Source organism: Tenrec ecaudatus, chromosome 1, assembly GCF_050624435.1.
Source record: "Tenrec ecaudatus isolate mTenEca1 chromosome 1, mTenEca1.hap1, whole genome shotgun sequence".
NCBI classification, from domain to species: Eukaryota; Metazoa; Chordata; class Mammalia; order Afrosoricida; family Tenrecidae; genus Tenrec; species Tenrec ecaudatus.
In genome coordinates, this window is record NC_134530.1 from 134,585,549 (window position 1) to 134,607,789 (window position 22,241).

At 41.8% G+C, this 22,241-nt stretch overlaps 1 protein-coding gene across 2 annotated transcripts in view; it reads right to left on the minus strand.

The window, feature by feature from the left end:
• Nucleotides 1-14,619: 14,619 nt before the first annotated feature.
• Nucleotides 14,620-22,241, minus strand: part of EXTL2 (exostosin like glycosyltransferase 2) — a 30,434-nt gene continuing 22,812 nt past the window's right edge. The window contains exons 3-5 of one of the 2 annotated variants that reach the window (XM_075558824.1): nt 21,658-22,085; nt 20,996-21,066; nt 14,620-18,662 (exon numbers count right to left, since the gene is read on the minus strand). In XM_075558824.1, coding sequence (XP_075414939.1) covers nt 18,180-18,662; nt 20,996-21,066; nt 21,658-22,085 — 982 coding nt within the window. In that variant the 3' untranslated portion in view covers nt 14,620-18,179. The remainder of the gene's footprint in view (nt 18,663-20,995; nt 21,067-21,657; nt 22,086-22,241) is intronic. The other variant, XM_075558823.1, reaches the window with a different exon arrangement.

The following is a 22,241-nucleotide window of genomic DNA, read 5'->3' on the forward strand; positions in this document are numbered from 1 at the left end:
ATAATAATAGAAATTTATATTTTGTCAAGAGTTCATGAGGGTAGGATGGTGGGGGAGGGAGGAAAAAAAGAGGAGTTCTTGCCAAGGGCTCAAGTAGAAAGAAAATGTTTTGAAAATGGTGATGGCAACATATGTATAAATGTGCTTGATTCAATTGACATATGGATTGTTTTAAGAGCTGTAAGAGCCCCCAATAAAGTGATTTATATCTATATTAAAAAGGCAAATAAATTTTAGCATCAGAATATAAAATAAATGAATAAATAAGAGGAGCAAGGGGGGCAGAGAGTTATTACATGTAAGATGTGGAAGTTGCTGTTAATAATGTAGCCCATGCAAAGCATTCTGAGAGACATCAAAGAGAAACTTCAAATAGAATGTGATATTGAGAATGAAGATATTGCCATTAAAGATTGAGTTTGTCAAGACCGGGTAAGGAATACTCATAAAGTCGTTACTCTATTTTTTAAAATCTCTTTGAAATGGTCAACATAACAGAAAAAAGCATTTTTCCCCCAAACCTGGTAGACTGAATTACCACACTTGATTAGAGCTGAGACAAATTGAGAAATAGATCTAATATTTAGGACAGTTTTCTTCTATATATAGTGGTTATAACCACTCACATAGAAATATTATGAAAAGGCTCATTTAAAAAGCAATGTTGAAGACTGTGAGGATTCTAATAAATAAGTATGACACCTGCTGGCCAAATCATATCATTCTCTGTGAAAGAAAAATGAGTAGTAATGGATACTGTACTTATTAACTCATTTTCCTACCAAGGGAATTACATCTTGGACCTAGGGTTTTTTTTCATGGCTAGCAAGAGACAATAGTTTGGCATGGTGAACTTGGTCCTTTTTGGTTTTCTAGTTTGAAATTTTCAAGAAGGTTAAAGAATTAAATTTTATTTCTGTAACAAACAGACACACATTTCCACACAGTTTAGGGAGTTAGAAGTTCAAACTCAGGACTTTGACTCAAAGGGAAGAATTTTTCTCTGTTGTCTCTGAGGATGATCTTTATTCCTGGTTGCTTTGGTGATCTTAATGTGGCTTGGCAATTTCCTCATCTCGGTTTGCTTTTTTGGGCATAATCTGCTCTCAAAGGTAATTGGCTTAAAATATAGCCTACACAGATAGGGCCTCTTGGAATAACAACAAGAACAACAATAACAACAACAAAATCTATTTCCAAATGGGATTATAACCACAGGTACAGAGGTCCTGGTATTATATATATATATATATATATATATATATATAGGACACAATGTGTAATATATATTACACAATTCAAACTGTAATAATTACATTCTGTGCTTATCTTTATTATCTTCCTTAAATTTGGAGGATTTAAATATTTCATGAAATTCCTTACATAATTAGTTAACTGGGACTTGTAACAAATTAATGAGCTATTCAAGGTCACACAACCCATTGGCAGCTACATTCCCAGACTAGGCAAGATGTCTCAAGGCAAGTGTTCAGGTTAACTTCTTTTTATATTTTGTTATTTGACTCAAATGTTCAGAAATTCATTGCTGACTATATGCAATGACTAATTTTTTAAGAGACTGATCTATTGATGTAAGAGGTATATAAAATAAAATTCTTCAGTGTTGTGTGAAGTCTAATGAATTTTGACAAATGTATGTTGGTGTTAATTGCCACCCTAATAAAGATCAACAATCATTTTAACATCCCTGATTTTCCTCATGAACATTTGTAGTTCTTCCCCCTCCCTGCACCCCAGGCTCTGGCAACCATGATCTGTTTTCTCTCCTTATTGACTTGCCCTTTCAGGTGTCATCTCTTACTGTGCAATAGAACAAAACACTTGACGGTCCTGTACCAACCTCACAACTGTTATTATGTTAGAGCCTATGGTTGCAGCCACAGTGTCAATTCATTTTGTCAAAGGCCTTTCTCCTTTTTGCTGTCCCTCCATGCTACCAGACATAATGTCCTTCTCTAGGGACTGGTCTCCCCTGGATGTCCAAAATATGTAAGACAAAGTCTTTCCATCCTTGCTTCTAAGCAACATTCTTCACCAGCACCGTAATTCAATGTGCAACATTCACATGCATATGAGGTGATGGAAGCTACCATGGCTTTGGTCGGGTGCACCGTAGTTCTCCAAGCGACAACTTTGCTTTTCAACACTTTAAAGAAAGCCATAGACTCCCTGAAAGCCTGTTATTTACAGAGGATCTTCTCACAAGCAGTCAAGACTACCCAAGATGAGCTCAAAAGGAGTTTTTCAGGCATTGTAACACCTATAATAGCATACAAATATTGCTGGTTCTTGAGATTCGATGAAGCAGTCACATATGAAAGAAGGGCGGGATAAATTGTGCTCTCAGTTCATGCATGCTCTCAGGGGTTTACAGCTGCCGCCATTGCCAGATAATTGGCAAACCCTCATTCCAAAGAACAAACCAAGGAAGGGCTCGTGGAGCTTCTCCAGGACACAACAGCATTTGAGGGAAAGGACTGGGATTTACATACTTCAGAGGGGATTAATGTCACACAAAAAAGTTTTTAAAAGAAAATTAATGTATAAGTGGTACCTATGCAGTTCAAACCCATGATGTTCAAGGGTCAATTGTATGCACTCTATGCAAAGGTGAACATTTGACTAACTGACATTGAGAACCACACATACCTGTTCTAAGTTAAAATTTCCGCTCAAAGACTGCCTTAGGGATGGATCGCACCCATGACCCTGGGGGCTGCCTATTTTTATGGACACATCACAAGTTGATTATAATGATAGGGTTCATTGACATTTGGGGTGAATCAGCTTTTGGTTATTATTATGACAAGTTTTTATAAATATCCCTATACTACTCTTTTTTTGCAGGCCTATATCTTTTGTGCTTGGGATTACAAGGTTATAAGGGAGATATATGTTTAACTATAAGAAACTATTTGTTTTGCTTTTAGAAAGGAATTGCACTCATATTTGTTGATCTTATCCATATTTTGTCCTAAGTCCATTGTGCTCCGTATCAGTGAGGTGAAGCCCTTTGTGTAGCACATAGCTTTAGCCCCAGTTTGATGGGAAGGTAATAGCGGGCGCTTCCATACAGTCATAAAATCTGTTTCCTTCAGACTGGAGCTTGCTGGGTGTCTTTAGATGACTTGCCTATCCTCTCTGAATATCAGTTATTACATTGTAAAAATGTGGTTAAAATCGGGATTTCTATTTTAGGGTTTGCAGCATAATCGGTGCTGTTGTTACTGCCACTAGATGAACATCTTTTGCTAAGAACAGAAGGCTACATTCTAGAAAGTAAATGGTTTCACGCTATTGATGGTTTAGGATACATTAGGAATTATTGCGCTTCTCACCTAGGGAAAAATGAGCTTCATTTGGTTCTGATGTCTATGATGTGTGAGCTTTTAAAATAAAGTGCTATTCTAACACATTCACACAGATTAGCATTTTTTACTAATTAAGGTCGTGTCTTTTCCATGTCACCGAGAAGTGGTGTTGTCACATAAATTACAATGATAATAATAATGTATTATGACTTATGTAATATGATTTACATAGGCAAGGACCCATTTTAGCTTAGTAACTTTTGAAGGATTGATATTTTCTATAGTTCCACTTCAGAAGGTATACTTAATAATTTTTTTTAAAAACCACTGACAGAAGGTTTCTAACTTTATTTTAAGAGTCTTCACTTAATTTACTGTCAAGCATTGAAATGGCTAACAATGTTAGTTAATAAGGTTACACTGCCATCTACTGGTAAGACCAGTGGTTCTCAACTTCCCGAATGCTGTAACCCTTTCACACAGTTCACGTGGTGGTGAACCCCAACCATAAAATGATTTTCCTTGCTACTTCATCACTGTCATTTTGCTACTGTTATGAAATGGGCGACCCCTGTGAAAGGGTCTTTCGACAGCCCCCCCCACCCCCAGGTCGCGACCCACAGGTTGAGAACCGCTGGGCCAGACAGTAAATTCTGTGACAACAGTGTTTATATGCGTTCTTCAGGGTGGGGAATGCCATCTTATATAAGGCCTGTCAAATCATCAGGACCGGCTAACATCACACGCTTTACTAAAGAGAAGCGGTACTAGCCATTCCAATAACAGTGAGGTCTTCGATGCAGGCTAATTACAGTTTATAATGTTGTATGACCTGAGAATGATGTTATAAATATTCACATAGCGCTTCAACAACAAACGTTTCCCACTCCTGGTTTCAACAGATTTGTTAGGTAGCCAGAGCAGGAACCAGGGGTGTCTACTGAGCGTGCTTCAAATTCAGACTCAGAGACAGAGGCGGTACTCCGGAATGGGCCCTAATCTGGGCCAGGTGGGTCAGCCAATGGAGTCAACCAGCACCTTCGACCACGCCTCCCAGTGAAGGCCCTAAAAAGGCCAGAACCGGAGCCCACAGCCTCTTTCCCAGCCGCTCCTCTCTGGTGCACGCGGCTTGTGTTCAGTTTACTGTAACGCCTGGAACTGTTTCTGTCCTTTATAAAAAAACCCACTTGGATCACAAACTAGGCTTCCAAGGCATTTCCCACCCGAGGAACCTAGCAGACTCATGTAGCTTAATGTAATACTTGAAACTCTTATGTGCATTCTAAAGTCTAACAAGATCAGGAGGCTATAGATTATGATTTTTGATTCATAGTTATATTTGATTCCTGTGATCTGTTAACTTGTTACAACACTCTGGGCTCTTCATAATGGATGGTGGCATCGTAAACAAGTTTTGTTAAGGAGTAAGACACTTTGTGAAATGATAACCTCTTTCAGTTCGTTTTTTTATCCCTGTTGACACATCACACTCTTCTACATCACCTCCTCTACCTTCCTCTTTATCTTCCTCCTCTTCCTCTTCTGCATCACAAACATCATGCCCCTTTGTTCTAAAACATTATAATTGTAGCAATTCTTTTAGTTGGTAGTCTCTTTGAAAAAACACTCCTGGGGAGATAGGCTTAGAGTGTTGGGAAGGCAATCCATTCAGAGCTTAACCCCAGAATTATTTTACCTTGTCAGAAAAGATCAAATGGCTTCGTTGAGCCTGGCTAATTCAACTCTCTGATTTAAAATCATAGAATTTTACAACTGGAAAGAAATTTATTAACCATACAGTTTGTTCCCCTCATGTGTATGTATAGAAACGGAAACAGGTCCATTTAAATAATTCAGAAAACTAGCTGATATTAGAAAAAATGTCCTATGATCCCATTCTAACTTATTTACTAGGAGAATTTTCTTCATTAGCTGTATATATTAAGAAGTCCTGAGTGAGTAAGTACAAGTTCAGTGGTTTGACTCCACCAGCCACTCCTAGGTGAAAGATGCAGCTGTCTAATCCTGTAAAGTCTTGGAAACACTAAAGGACAGCTCTACACTGTCCTATCGGGTTGCTGTGAGTTGGAATTGCCTCTCTGGCATTGAGTGGAGTGAGAAGCTGTACACTGCTTAACCCCAAAATATTTGAACAAGAATAAACATGGTTATTTGAGAATTTGTTTATTTTATTTCAATTCATCTATTTTATTTTTAAATAATTTTATTAGGGTCTGATACAACTCTTATCACAATCTATATATACATCAATTGTGTAAAGCATATTTGCACATTCATTGCCCTCATCACTCTCAAAACATTTGCTCTCTACCCAAACCCCTGGAATCAGGTCCTCATTTTTTCCTCACTCCCCACTCTCCCCTTTCTCCTTAAACCTTGATAATTTATAAATTATTATTTTGTCATATCTTGCTCTGTCCCATGTCTCCCTTCACCCACTTTTCTGTTGCCTATCCCCTAGGGAGGAGGTCACATGTAGATCCTTGAAATTGGTTCCCCCTTTGTAACCCACCCTCCCTATGTCCTTCCAGTATCGCCACTCACACCACTGGTCCTAAGGGGATCATCTGCCCTGGATTCCCTGTGTTTCCAGTTCCCATCTATACTAGTGTACATCCTCTGGTCTAGTCAGACTTGCAAGGTAGGATTCAGATCATGACAGTTGGGGGTGGGGTGGGGGGTAAGCATTTAGAGGAAAGTTGTATTTTTCATCGTTGCTATATCGCACCCTGACTGGCTCATCTCCTCCCCAAGACCCTTCTGTAAGGGTAGGTCCAGTGGCCTACAAATGGGCTTTGGTTCTCCACTCCGCACTTCCCCGCTTATTCATTATGGTAAGATTTTTTGTTCTGATGATGCCTGATAACTGATCCCTTTGACATCTTGTGATCACACAGACTGGCGTGCTTCTTCCATATGGGTTTTGTTGCTTCTGAGCTAGATGGCCGCTTGTTTACCTTCAAGCCTTTAAGACGCCAGATGCTATATCTTTTGATAGCCGGGCACCATCAGCTTTCTTCTCCACATTTGCTTATGCACCCATTTGTCTTCAGGGGTCCTATCAGGGAGGTGAGCATACAATGATATGATTTTTTGTTCTTTGTTGCCTGATAACTGCTCCCTTCAACACTTCGTAATCACATAGGCTGGTGTGCTTCTTCCATGGGGGCTTTATTGATTCTGAGCCAGATGGCCGCTTGTTTACCTTCAAGCCTTTAAGACCCCAGATGTGATATCTTTTGATAGCCGGGCACCATCAGCTTTCTTCGCCATATTTGGTTGTTCACCCTCTTTGTCTTCAGTGGTTGTGTCGGGAAGGTGAGCATCATAGAATGCCAATTTAATAGAAGAAAGTATTCTTGCATTGAGGGAGTGCTTGAGTGGAGGCTCAATGTCCTTCTGCTACCTTAATACTAAACCTATAAATATAGGCACATAGATCTATTCCCCCATCCTCATATAAAAATATGTTTACATATGTACATGTCTTTATCTAGACCTCTATAAATGCCCTTTGCCTCCCAGCTCTTTCCTCTATTTCCTTTGACTTCCCTCCTGTCCCACTATCATGCTCAGTCTCCATGGGGGTTTCAGCAATTCCTCTTAGTTACATTACCTTGATCATGCCCAACCAGGCCTCCCACACCCTCCTCCCCACCAATTTGGATTGCTTATTGTTCCATTGTCCCTGGGTTTATTAACACCACTACCTTTCCCCCACCTCCCTCTCTCCCATGTCCCCATTGTTTTCTCCCGTTGTTTTTTCTCCTCCAATTGTTCATCCAACCTATCTTATTTAGACAGACCTGTGGAGATAATAACATGCACAAAAACAAGATAGAGCAAAACCAAGCAACAATATACAAAAAAACCAATGACAAAAATCCCCAAAACAAAACACAACAAGAAAGAAAAGCTTGTAGTTAGTTCAAGGATTATTTGTTGGCCTTTAGGAGTGTTTTCCAGTCCAGTCTGTTGGGGCACCACGCCCTGGCCCCAAAGTCCACCTTCAGCATTCCCTGGGGACCTAGCTGCTCCATTCCCTTGCTGTTCTGTTGCTCTCCCTTAATATTTTGCCTCGGTGTGGCAGGATCCGATTGAGTGCAATTCCCACACTTTCTCTCTGGTGTTGTCCCCTATAGGGCTATGGGTCAGTGAAGGGCGTCATGTCTTATAGTGGGGTTGGCCATGTGGTCCTCTCTGTCGATTGGCTGCTCTAATTGGGAACATCGACCTCACAGCCCGGTGGACCAGGATATGCTCCACTCTCTCCTCTTCCCCCTTCATCTGCTCCCGTGTGCTCCGATCAGCTCTGTCCCTCTTCCGGAGCTGTAGATTCAGTGCTGTCCTTTGAAATAAATTCTTCTGAGGGGAGGGGCAGATAGTTGGGGTTGGGGATGGCCTCCCTAGACCTCTCCACTGGTTCCCTACTCCACGCCAGCATGTTGCATTCACATCTTGGAGCACCGGGTTGAAGTCTGGTCTCTCTTTCCCTGTGGAGATATAAGCAATGCCCTACCCTTGGGTGGGTTAGTGCCCTTTGCCCCCGCTACCCTTTTCTTTTTTCTTATTTATATTTTTTCCCTTTTCCCATCTCCTTTTTAGTTGTCTACCATGTGTATCCCTGTATTTGTTCTGGTCCCTGCCATAGTACCTGGTCCTCACCCCAGGAATGTTTGTTTACCGTAGCTTTTTCCCTATGCTCTTTTTGCCCCCCCCCCCCTTTTTTTAAAGCTTACCTCAGCAGCCTTTAAATTCTTTCCATCTTTAAGTCAATGCTATCTTTAGGTCTGTTTTCTCCTTTTTGCCCTCTAGGTGAGGTTGTTCTATGTGGTGGTCTCTTATTTATGCTTGGTGAGTGTTGTTCTTCTGCTCATATTGGGTCAGCAAAGATCTTTTGTAGGTCTGGGTTTTTTCTTATGCATTCTTTGAGTTTTTCCTTGTCTGGGAAGACTCTTACTTCTCCATCTATCTTGATCGATAATTTGGCTGGGTAGAGTATTCTTGGGTTTGCATTGTTTTCCTTCAATTTTTGGAATGTTACTCCACTCTCTCCTCTTCTTCATAGTTTCTGCTGATAGGTCTGAGCATATTCTTATTTGGGAACCTTTATATGTGATTGCTTGGTTTTTCCTCGCTGCTCTCATGATTTTCTCCTTTCTTCAAAGTTAGATAATTTAACTATTATGTGCCTTGATGACTTCTTGGGAACCAGTCTAGCTGGTGTTCTTTCAGCCTCCCGAATGGTTGCCTGGTTTTCATTTATTAAACTGGGGAAGTTTTCCTCCAAGAATTCTCTCTCTATTGTTGCAGATGACTTCTTTTTTGTGCCTTCCTCCAGTAAGCCAATAATTCTAATGTTGTTCTGCTTCATAGCTCTTAAGTTTTCTTCAGCTTCTCTGATGATCTTATTAGATTTTTGTTCATGTTTGTTAAAGTCTGCTTGGCTGTCCTCCAAGTCACTGATGCGGTTCTCTGATTCCTCCTCTGATGTGCTTCTCGAGGTCCGTGATTCTGTTACTGGTTTTTGTTATCTCATCCCTAAGCTCCTATATTTCCCTTTGGTTTATGGCTTTTACCTCTTCTATCGTTTCATCCTTTTTCTATAGTTTCCCTCATATCTTATATGACTCCAAGTAGTATTCTGAAATTTTCTTTCTGTGTCAGCTCAATATCTGCTTCTTTTATGCATGTCATTATGTTCAGGACATCTTCTGCCATTGCCTTACACCCCCCCTCCCGAGTTTTTTCGTTGAGGTCGTTGGGGCTGATGGCTGTTTGCGTTGCGTTGTTTTAGAGGAGTAAGGTGCCATATTCCAGGGAGCTGAAGAGCACTGGCTTTCTCTGGGAGACTTGTAGGAATGCTTCTTTGAACTGCCTATAGCTTATTTCACTATGGACTTAACCTACCACTTTATCCTCCTGTGGCTTCCCTCTCAGGGGAGTGACCCAGAAGGTTGGTGGGTTGCCTGCTTTGGTGTTGCGGAGGTTGGGCAGAGGTTCCTGCAGCAGCTTGGAACATTGAGGAGTGTTGGCCGAGCTACCTTAGGACCCCAGGCACGCAGGCAGGAATTTCCCTATAAAATGTTGAGTGGAGTATCTCCTGGTGGAGGTCAGCAGGGCCTTCCCCAGCCTCTTGGGCTAGCTACACAGAGTGGAGCTCACCTAGCTGGGTGTGGCGCAGGCGAAATGCCCTAGGCTAAGAAGAGTGGTGTGGAGGTTAGCAGTAGTGTCTGAGAGACCAAGAAAGAGACAGAGGAGGAAAAAAAAGTTAAAAAGCAAGTCCGCTAAGGCTGGGGTGTGTGTGTGGGAGGGAGGGATATAGTGAAGAGATCTCCCTACTTTTTAAGTATACATATTTACCAATCTAAACTTTACTTTCTTTATTGATATTTATTCCCTAGAAAATGAAGCTGTGTTGTCTATTTCTTGAAGTACGAAAATAGAGAAAGGCATGTAGATAAGGGGAAAAAATGAAATAAATCTTATACCAAGGAAATTTTTAAGGTGAGATCAGAGTTGTACTCACAGAATCATGCTCATGTCTTTTCATTAACACAAGAACTTTCCTCCCTTTGCTTTCTGTTTCAAAATGCATGGTCACACTGGATAAAAACATTAGGTAAACACTTGCATTATGATAAAATGTGTGCTATATAAACAAATGATTGATCAGTCATTAAGAGAATGCCCATGCACTGTCAACTTCTTGGGCTGTCACCCTCTGTTGTGAGTGCTGCCCTGTGCAATGCAGCATGGTGAGCAGTATCTGTTGACCTGTCCCCACCAGCAGGCCTCCAGTTTTGACCAGCAAACATGTCTCCTAAGATTGCCAAATGTCAGCCCGGGAGAAGAACCACTGCTGTAGAGCTTGGTTTCTTCAGATTTTTTTGTTTTTTTTTTTAGAACAAAAATTACTTAAAACAGGAATTTGGTTATTTTATTTTCAAATAAAAGAAATATTGAGGTGTGAAAATGTGTCCCAAGCGACATCTCTAGGCCAGACACATATTTAATGTAAATGCAGCCTGAGCTAAAATGGGTTCCTTAAATCATTTTCAGTACTTGCACACTTATTTGCCTTCCTTTTTTCACTCGAAGGAGTAATTTTGACACAGCCATGAAGTCACATCCAGCTTTCTTTAACTCTTGGCAAGTTGCTCTTTCTCAATCTAAAATTACTTTAGTTTCCTGACACCATGAGGCTTTACCTACACGTTTTGTCCTGTGTTCTCAAAAGCAATCTGTGAAGACAATTGTGAGGATGACACATGACAAGGCAGTGTTTCATTCTGTTGTACATTGGGTCCCTGAGCTGAAACCAACTGCATGGCACCTAATCACATTTTCATTCCCACTCACAGATAAGGAAATTAAGCAGGGCATGCCCCTAACAAATAAATATAATGGGAATATACATATATATATATATATATATATATATATAATTTTTAACATACTTGAACTATCTATTGATAGGGCCTTCATGGAGGGAGAAAAGGAAGACAGGAGGGAAATGGGGAAAGGTGGGGTAGAGAGGTAAATCCAGTTTTATTATTTTCCTGAAAGTTGAGAGAACCCAAATGCAACAAAAGCCCGTTTATGAAACGGACTGGCAGAGGATGATGTAACCTCATCCTTGGAGCCTCTGTGGTATCCAGTCAGAATATCTCACGGCCATGAAGTCAATTCCAGCTCACAGTGACACCACCCAGAACTCAAGCTGATGGCCATTGCATTCATTCATAGAAACCCATACGCCCACGGAGGGCTGCCTCTATGGGTATCTGAGACTCTAACTCTTTAAGGAGCAGTGGCCTCATCTTTCTCCTGAGGATTCGCTGATGGTTTCGAAGTACTGATCTTGCAGTTGGTGCTAACATGCTAACAGCAGTCCAAATTTCCGCATCTCCATATTTTCCTCCTCTACTAAGAATGTATCCTCCTGCACCTTTCTTTCTTCTTACGCGCCACCTTTCCCCATCTGGGGAACTCAGGTAGGAAGACACGCATACACTACCTACTGGGTGTAAACATTCAGGTCATCTTGCCCAGGAGAACAGAATGAGCTTTTTATCTGCTGCTTACAAATGACCTGTTTCTGAGACCAGAAAAGGGTCAGCAGTTCATTTTCTAAACGCAGACCCTTGCATAAGTTTCTAGAAGCACTTCAAATGCTTCCAGAAGTTTGTTATAACCTCAAATCTAACCGTTGAGTAACTGCCTTTTCAGCATCCAGAACGCTTCCAAATTTTGCAGCAAACATTTTGCCCATAGTATGTCAGAGCTTGAATTCTAAGCACTTTGGTTTATGGAAGCCTGCAGTTGACAGGGGGAGCCCATTTCCCTTTTGAGGCTAAACATAAATTCATCCCTCATTGAGTTTAATCTCAATTGGAACAGCTTTGACCCTCAGCAGAGGGTGTTTGACAATGGATGACTTTAACTCCCTTGGCCAGCTCTAAGGGGCAGTTTCGCCCTTAGACACTTGGTGGGTGTGACCTTAATGGAAAAAGGTACTAAGTATTGCATAGTCATGAGTCATACCTCAACCAAGGTAATAAGAGGGTCCGAGTCAATTCTATAAACTTTTATAATCTTTACTAATACAGTACATATACCATGGTCCCTTTCCTGCTTCTGTACTCCCACCTGGGACCAAGATGAACTAATCTACTGCCAATCATGATATTTTGACAAATTTCTTTTATTTTCTACGTTCTACAATTAGCAATGTGGCTACAACTCCTTTGGACACCATATATGTGGCCTTATGCTGATGGTCTCCCTCATCTGGATGATTTTTCTTTGTCCTGTTTAAGACTTAATACAGAGGTCTTTATAAAATATATTTGAATTTGGACACTCCCCACTCCCCCCTAAAGTAATGGGGAAAAAAAGAGAGAAATACATTTTCAATATGCAATGTTGGGAAGACTGATAGGAAAGAGGTGATCTCATATGTGATATAATAGTGTAACTATGGCAACAATTGAGGCTTTTTAGCAGTGTGTATCAAAACCCCTGAAAGCACACAGATTATTAGAAAGACCCAGGCACTTTAGTTTTTTAACTTAATATAAAAGAAATAATTATAGACATACTCAAACATGTCAGTTCAAAGCAAGGACATTGTCCTAAGTGGTGTTGTAATAGTAAGAAATTATTAGCAAGCCATAAGGTAAAATGGTATTAAATAATTCCATAAGTGGTGACTTATCCACACAATAAAATATCAATTAAATATGTTACTAAAATGTATGCCTAGAAAAGTCTGGAGGAATACAGACAGATGTTAGTAGTTGTTAATGAGGATTTTTAACTTCTTCATACTGTTGTAATAATTCAAAATTGTTAGAATATGTAATGCTTTAATAAGTACTCGAAGTCAAGAAAAATATTCTGGTATTCTCTTTGCTTTAGAAGAAAACTGCAAGTTTTCCTCATCCATTCTGACGAAGGAACAATTTATCAAGTTGCTCCTGTTAAGCGTAAGAGCCCTCCTACCACCTACAGGAGAACCCTGTGCCTAGGTGCTAATCCGTTCTAGAAGGAACATCACAATGTGATGCAGTCGAGTTCCAAATCAATTTTTGCCCACAAGAAATAGCTGAAAATGGATTATCCATTCTCCACCAACAGGTTTTTACCCTAACCTTACCTTTCTTTTTAACAAAACATTACACAAAATGTTCAAAGTAAATAAGATCAGAGTTAAGTAATATAAATAAGTAATTTAAATAAGAAACACAACATTAAAAAAGTTTTTAACAACTACAGTATGGCCTTGAGATTGATGAGGATCTGGATCTGTGGACACGGGTGTGGAGAGGAGGTATGGATAGTCATTGTTCAAAAGGGGAATCCCCTTCCATAAAAATCAGCTGGTAGCTGCTTTTCAGGAGTTTTTTCTTTCTGTGTTTTATCACTAGGACCTGTCTAACGTGGTCTGCTGTGGGTGTTTCCTTAACTGTTTTCTAAAAGGGTTTACTAAATTACCGTCAACAATATCGATAGCATGGTTAACCAGTTCCTTATCATGGTGATTCTTTTCAAAAAACTTTCTTAGGACTCATGTTTCTTATCTAAAAACTGTGTGAAAAGTCACAAAAACTAAGAAAATTGAAGCAAAATGCTTGGAACACAGCTGCAAAAGGTTTATACAACACGTACTAACAATGCCAACTAACACCGAGTGACCGAAACACAAACTGTTTTTATTTACAAAAATCACATGCGTTGGGTCGGATTCCGATGTTTTGTTCTGGCTCTGATGCAAAATTTTCTCCACATTTCGTGTTGAAATCCGATTATGTTGAATAATGATGCGGTTGAGTACCGGGGTTCTACTGTATATGCTTAAGTTGTAAGACCAACTCTACTCTTATTGTCAATGATATCATCCCCAAAACTTCCATTTATTAAGCATTTGCAATAGGCCAGGCATTGGGCTGTACTGATTAAAGTTATCTCCCTTACCCCTTTGAACAAACGACTAGCTGAATGGTATTCTCATGATGGAGAGCAGAGGCTCTCAGTAGGTAGGTGAACAGAATCTGGCTCAGCAAGAAGGCGGCTGATGGTGTGGTGGATTACGGGTTGGGTCTAGAACATCCGCAGAGCAGTTCTATCCAGTCCTAGAGTTGCTTTGAATGGAAATAAACTGGCCAGCAGTGAGTTTGAATTTGAGATCAGTGGTGGACCGCTCAACGCAGCGGTTCTCAACCTGTGGGTCTCGACTCCTTTGGGGGTCGAATGGCCCTTTTACAGGGGTCATCTGATTCATCACAGTGGCAAAACCACAGTTATGAAGTAGCAACGAAAATAATTTTATGGTTTGGGGGTCACCACAACATGAACTGTATTAAGGGGTCAAACATTAGGAAGGTTGAAAACCACTGGCTTAACAGGAAGGTTGGTGGCTCAAATCCACTAACCTCTGCACAGAGAAAGATTGACAGCCTTGGAAACCCAGGAAACCCATGTAAGATCACTCTGAGTCAGAATTGACTCGTTGGCAGGCTTTGCTTTGTGAGTAAAATACGTGCCCAAAGCTACTCTGCTGCACTGCTTCTTTGGGCTGTTGTGAGTCTCAGCATACCATCGCAGTGGCCATTTGGAGGCAAACTAGAGGACACAGGAAGAAACAACATTTTCAGTTGGATTAATATCATGCAGGAGACATTATAACAGGCTGACTTTCATATTGGTTTCATATGTGCTCCATCACATTGGAAAACATGATAAAACTAACTTGCATAATGCTGTTTAAAAACACAAGATGGGAAAAAAAGCACAAGACCATTTTCCCACTGGGAATACGTCTAGCAGTACCTTTATCTCATTCTGAGCAATATATTAAAACATTTGAAACATTGTTAATACAACAGCCCCCCAAATGTGAGTCTGCTTCATTACATGGATGATAAAAGCTTATCTGCTGGTGGTCCAAGAGGCAAAAAACAACAACAACAAAACCCCTCAAAACAACTATGACAAAGCAGGTAGTGAACAATGATTTTTCCTATATTTTATTTTGTTGTTGAGAAGATACACAGCAAAAAACATAATCAAGAGTTTCTACAAGAAGGATTTAGTGACATTGGTTACATTCTCTGAGTTGTGCAACCATTTGCACACTTGTTCTGAGTTGTTCCTCCTTCATCCACATGAAGTTCCTGCCTACCATGGATCCTTTCTACTCTTTCAAGTTGCTGTTGTCAATTAGATCTCATATAATAAAGAGCATCATACTGAAGACAGGTATTTTTAAAATAGTTCAGCTAAACTGTCATTGAGCTCTAAGATGTGTATTTTCGGTTTAAGATTTAATGATTATCTCAGGGCAATCGTTTGAGGGTTCATCTGGCCTTCATGGCTCTAGAAAGTCTAGAGTCTAAGAGACTTTGAAGTTCTTTTCTGCATTTCGCCCTGCGGTTAAGATTCTTCTATTGGTTCTTTGATCATCAATTTCGGCGAGGGGGGCTGGGCCCCATGTAGTTCTGGTGTCCGTCTTTTCCTCCTATTCCTTTCTCTCTGTTGCTCCACGTGATTACAGACGGGATGTTGTGTTCTGAATGGCCACTTCCAGGCGTTTCATACCTTAGGCACTACACAACTAACTAGAAGGTAACAGAGAGGCGCTAAACACGCTATTAGGCTAATTAACTAGGGTGTCTCATGACGCTAAATGTCCAAAGCAAGGAACCAAATCCCATGCGGTGTTAGTTTATACCTACGCAGTCCCAGCAGCTACATTTGTTGTTGTTATTGTAAATTTACTATCACACCAGTTTGGTCAATTCAGCTGTTTACAAGTGCATTACCTATTGACAACAACTACAATAATCGGCTGTGTAACTGCTCTCATAATCAATGCAATGTTTCCATAACTATTACAGCCCTTTTCCCTCTTCTCTTCCATCTCTAAAGACGGGACTGTCTACATTTTCCTTGCCTTTTTATTTAAGTGAGCTCACACAAGATTTGTCCTTTAATATTTGGCTAATTTCACTCAGCATCAAGTTAAGCTTCACCCACCCTGGAGCATATAGCATGAAGACTTCATTTCTCCTGCCGGTTGAGCAGTTCACTAAATGTTTTGTTTATCCGTTCATCTGTTGATGGGCATTTAGGCGTTTTCCGCCTTTTGTCTATTGTGAATAGTGCTACAATGAACTTTGGTGAACAAGTCTCTTTTTGAATCTCCTTTTCCATGTCGTTTGGGTATATACCTAGGGGCTGAATTGTTGGGTCATATGAGCAATATAGATCGTTGGTGGGATTTGCGCTCTATGGGTTTTGATGGAATTGAGACACATATAATGACAACATACCCTGAACTTGTAGGGTCCTGGTTTACAACTGCCAGCACCAGCGCCATGAAAGGCTGTAGAAAGCCAAAGTCTGGGGTAGGCCTAAGTTTCAGTTTCAGGTTCCTGGTCACTGAGGCAACTCTGTCGGATGAGACATCACCTCTTCCAAACTGACCAATGGGATGCATTGCCTGAGTGCGCCCTAACCAGTGAAATTCAAGCAAGGATCCGCCACCGACTGACCAATAGAGGAGGCGCCAAACGACTCACCAACCACTGCTGGACATCTCCGGCACCAGAAGCTCCTCCAGTGAATTCAGGAACAACTACATGGGACTTCCCTCGTTTCCCTCACCCTATAAAAGCTAGGCTACCAGGGCACTCAGGCCGATCCCCTTTGGACGCCGGGTCCCCGCTGCGCCGGGCAGCGGAGAGAGGAAGCCCTAGCTTGAGCTAGCGAATAAACTCCTTTCGCCATTTTTGCATCTCAACTGGTACGTGATTATTTCATGCGCCCAAGGTGAGCTCGTCTTCCTTTCCCGAATCTAACAATCTCGCTGCATGGAGCACTCAGTTGGAGAATCTGCCATTGTCAGGGATTGAGCTGTATGTGGTATATCTCTTGCAGTCATCTGGAGTGACTAGGAGCCAGGGTTATTTTAAACTGTTCACGGCTTCGCCAGATACTCTGTGACACTTCACAAGTATCCCGCATAAGGTATTTCACAAGATATCCTGGCGTTACATGAAAAGGAGAAGACGGTGGTTTATTTCAGTGTTCCTTGCTGCAAGCAGTGAACAAGGGCGAGTCACAGAATACTGTGGAACACGGACCCTCGAGCTCACACGCGAGAGGAGGCATCCTTAACAATGAGCTGAGGGCGAGAACCCACAGGCGGCTCTGCCGGGACATATCCCGAACTCACTCCACTTTTAGTTTCTCTCCTAGCTAAGCAACTGAAATCTCATCATGACCAACAGTCCTTTCTTTGAAAAACCAGCAAATGAACAAAGGAACAAATGAAGAAACAAACACAGCCGCAAAAATGCAGGCGTCTGACGTTGTATGCAAGTCACACAATCTCCTTAGTACCTGAGAGATACCTTACACTCTAGTAATAGATAGCTTTTGGTATGAAGGGCTTTGCCTTCAATCATTCCCACCTTCACCATTCCTTATGAAGACTGATTTTACACATGTTTCCTAGGCAACATAGTTTTTATAGAAAACATAAGAATTAATGTACATTCTCCAGGTCAGATCCAGGGGCAAATGCATTACTTGAACCTGGTAAACACATTTTTCCCTTTAGTTGCATATAAGAAATACAGGCTGCATTTTTTGTGAACCATGCAGTAAATGTTCAGAAAAATCAGGCAAACAACTAGATGGACTGTAGTTACTAAAATTAGCCTTCCTGGTCACAACTGATTTACCCATGACCGGGAAAGCACGAATGCTTGCATCTAACCCATGCCGGCTGCATTCCGAATGGGGGCTGGTCAAAAGGGGAGCAAGCACCGGGAGCTGTGGCCCTGCCTCTGGCTTACATGGGATTCTATCTCTCCCACATGGCTCTTCCCTATCTTAGACGTTTGCTAAGGAAGCATTCAGGCTTCAAATGAAAACAACCGACCTCTGGTGAAAACGCTGACACACCTTTCTCGGAATTCTGATCCTGGGAACAGCTTGCTATAGATCCTTCTGGCAAATGCCAGAGGTCAAAGACACTGTGTACCAGTCTCAAAATGTAAACAGTGAAATTGTTGACCCAACAGTCACATCTCTGGCATAGAGCGGTCTCGCTAACCCCAGCGTCATGGCTCTGGGCTCCATGGGGATGCGGATTTTCTCTCCTAGGAGCATTGCACATGTTCCCTGTGTAGAGACTTTGGGTGTGGACTACAGTTCGTTGTGTTGCTTTTAAATACAAAAACAGAAACAACTATGTAACGCACAGGAGCAACTCAAATAGGAAGCAGTTCTGAGGTTTCTTTTGAACGCTGACGTTTACTTTTTGTGGCTGGCATACGGAAGCCCAAACTGAGAAATCATGATGTTGGAGTATTTTAAGGGCATGCCAGCATAGATCTTAACAAGCTTATTCACACAGTAGGACCGCTGCACAAAGTGCTCAGCGCGATGCCACATCCCGGAATAGCCACTGTTGGTTTCTTTCTCTAAATTGAACATGTTTTCCGGTTTCACAAATACCCCTGAAGTCTTCCCCGTGTGCTTGGCAACGATAAAATTGACGGCAATATCATCGCAGTTTTGAGTTTCATCTAACAAAGCGTGGACAGCCGCAGGTTGCTTCTGAAAAAGCTCCAGGTATTTGCTATTGAAGAAGGAGGCGCCAATCAGCACCAAAGAATATTGGTCACCATTTTGAAGCCCTGGTATTTGCAGTTCAAAACCTCCATAACTGTAGACTCCCGATGCAGTAGAGACATGCTTTCTAGGAACAAATCCTACAATCTGATCGGGAAATTGCTGAAAAGAGGGGAAAAGAAAGAACAACTAAGTGTGGGATTCCGTTAGGGCAGACATGGTACAAAGGCAATGACTTAGTACCCAGTGAATTAAATTCTCATGTCTATTACCCTCCTGCCTCCTATATCCAAATCCCACCTACTTCCAAGCAACTTCATAACTACGCAACCTGATAAGGGCACAGGCCAAATCACACAACGCAAATTTCTAACATTTTCATGAATGTTCTGCTAATTTAAACATCGTCTGATTTAAACAAAGTCCAGTCACCAAAAGACACCAGTCCTTCCAAGCTTGCTTCAGAAGTTGACTTTATGAATGTGCTTTATTGTAGGAGATAGTGAGATTTGATGTGACTGCTTTGAAAAAGTCTTTTCAACTCTTGTTAAAAAACAAACCCACTGCCAACAAGTGGATTCTGACCAACAGCAACCCTCCCTACACAGGGTTTTGGGGGTTGTCGATCTTTAGGGGAGTAGAGATTGTCATCTGTGTCCCTGGGAGAGGCTGGTGGTTTGAACTACTGACCTTCCAGTTAATAGTCCAAAGCTTGGTTGAGATTGCCACCAGCGTTCCTTTAATCTCTTAAGGGCCTATAATCTTATGATTTTATTATGTTTCCATGTTTACCTCAATGTCTTTGAAAGTTATTAATTTTAAAGATGAATGGAAAGCATATGTTATTTTATCCCTTTTCTGTTTTGGGGGTGGGGGTTCCTTGTTAAAAAGATAAGGCATTAGCCAGAAGAGTTGACATAAACACTCCGTGGTAATAAAGCTTTGAACATTAAGGTTAGAGCGACTACAAAATAAAATAAAAATCAGCTCAATCTCACCCAAACTATGTTTCACGTGGTTGTTGAACAAACACTGAACAAGGGACACAACAGACATGGTTGGCTTACATTCCTTTCCAAAGAACTCGTAGTCCAGAGAGGGATATAGTTTGTGAACAAAAAATTACAATAGTGCTATCAAGCTGTATCATCTATAGCTGGGTAGAATCTCACGGGAACACCGCAGCCAGACTGACACCTGCGCTGCTGGGCGGCAAATGGAAAGACTAGGGGAACAGCTGGGAGGCTTCAGAGGAAATGTGCCACTTAGAATATTCAGGGAGCCCTAATGGCACATTGGGTCAAGCATTGTTTGGCTGACTGCAAGGTTCACGGTTCAAATTCACCAGCTGCTCAATAGAAGAAAAATGAGGCTGTCTGATCCTGTAAGATTTATTTTCAGAAACAGAATAGAACCGTTCTACTATGTCTTAAAGGGTTCCTAAGAGCTGCGTCCACTCTGCAGCAGTGAGTGAATGCGCTAAGGCAGATGAGGGAAGAGCGTAGCTAGAGGAGGGAAGGGATTGAAAACACCCCAAAGGTTGGCAGTTCAAACCCACTTAGAGGTTTCAGGAAAAAGAAAAAAGGCCTGATCTTGTTTTGAAAAGTCACAGCCTTGAACTCTCAGTTCTACTGTGCACACATGGTGCTGCCAGGAGTCAAAATCAACTTCATAGCTACTAACAGCTACAAGAAGAAGGGAGGGAAGAAAAACACAGAAAGTGGAGGTCATGGGTTAAGAGCGAGAGTACAGACATTCATGTAGCCTAATCTGGTCTACCTGCACACACCAAATGATTAACAATAGCTGAGACTGCAGAACAGACGGGACTGACTTTCAGGAGCCAAATGAGACATGGCAATGGATTAAATTTGTTCCTGATAGTTTTATGAGTAAAATCTAGACAAATATTTAGCTGCTAACCACAGGTGAAAGGCATGAGTCTGCCAGCTGCCCCGAGGGAGAACGACGAGGCTGTGTTACAAAAACAAAGCCCAAAACTGCTCTGCACTCTGGCCTTTGCTACACAGATAATTTCTTCATTGTTCTCTGGAAGGTAGCTCTATTTCTTCTCTCCGAAAGACCAAAATATAAATCAAATTCAGATAAAAGATGCCGGAACAGGGTTAACTTTCAGACTGGAAATCTTGTTCACGCTATAATAAATTCCAGGTGCCTGCTGGTGGAGTGGTTCTGCGCTGGGCTGCAACCACAAGGCCAGCAGTTTGCAGTAGCTGGCTGCTCTGAGGGAGGAAGAGAGGCTTTCTGCTCCCTCAATTTTTATAGCCCTAGAAACCCACAGGGGCAGTTCTTCCCGGTCTTCTAGGGCCACTCTGAGTCAGAATCAACTTGATGGGAGTGAATGACAGAAAATTTAATGTTTAGAGTGACATGTTCTATAATGCTTTGGGTAACCCCATTACGTCAGGCTGTCCTGTTTAAGCATTCGCTAAGGCTTTGCACAGATTAGTCTATAAAGGAGACAAAAGCCTTACCTGCCAAACAGAGAAAGCAAAAACGAGGTCCTGGGCACTAATCAGCATGTCATCATCGACCATTAACACCGCTGAAACACAGGAGGGGGCAGGGGAGGGGGGCTTGAGTTTTGGAAATAAATACAAAATTTATAAGATAAAACAGTGTTATTGCATAAATCATTCAAAAGATGTATTAGCTGAACTGATTAGTAAATAAGAGATTCATTCCTGGAGAGATCTGTGTAGCATAAAAAGTTTTGTACTTAAATTGTAATTGATTTTATAACTTCCCAAGGGGAAATACCATCTAGTTATCATCCATCATCCTAGAAAGCAATGAAACTATAAATAAGGAACAGAGAGATTCTTCCAAGCAAATGACAACCTCCTGAAACTGCGAATGGGATGAAGTGGCAGAAGATACAGCAAGCACAAGTGAAATAGCCACTTCTGACCTTCTGGAATGTGGTCATATGTGATCCTTCTGCACCTTTTTCTGCAGCATTCACCTTTGTCATTACTGCAGGATGCACCTGCTCTCCTCGCCAGGAAACTGCCCGAGTCATGCTGCAAACCACCCGTAAGCACTGCAACGCGCGTTCTTATGACAAGTGGAGGGCAGACCCAGCATTCCTAAACCCGCCCTGCCTTCGCAGGTCGAGAGCCCAGCTGCAACTCACCACTGGTTTCCAGTTCAGGGAAGACCTGGAGCCGATTGCGCATCCTGTTTGCCGTCTGGAGTTTGAAGATCACGGGCACAGGGTGAGGCCCTAGAGAATTCCACAGCTCCTCTGGAGCCTTCTCCGCAATGTTGTTCCACACGACGATGACTTTGTGCAGGTGTGGGATTGCCTGATAGTGGTTTAGAAGCCTCAGCAGGAGGTCTGTCCTGTTGTAGGTCTGCATGATGAGAGTGAAGGCATCCAAGGCAGACCTGGCCTGGGATTTTACCTCCCTGCGCATCGTGAGCACCTTGTCTTCTTTGACAGTCGGAAGTAAATTCATCAGAGCGCCGGCAACCAGTAGGAGCACAAGGATAACCACCATGGAGAAGCGCAGCCCTCGGATGCCCATCACTCTCCCAGGAAGCTTGCAGAGGTGGCAACACCTGGAGCAGGAAGAGACATTCAGTGCAGAGCACGGTCACTTTCACTTGTCACCACGGTTTGGGCTCTGTCTGTCCCAGGAAAGGGAGAGGGTCATCTTACTTTAATGGATACCAATTCTCGCCCCTCTCTTTGACAGGCGATCTGGCCAAAGAGAT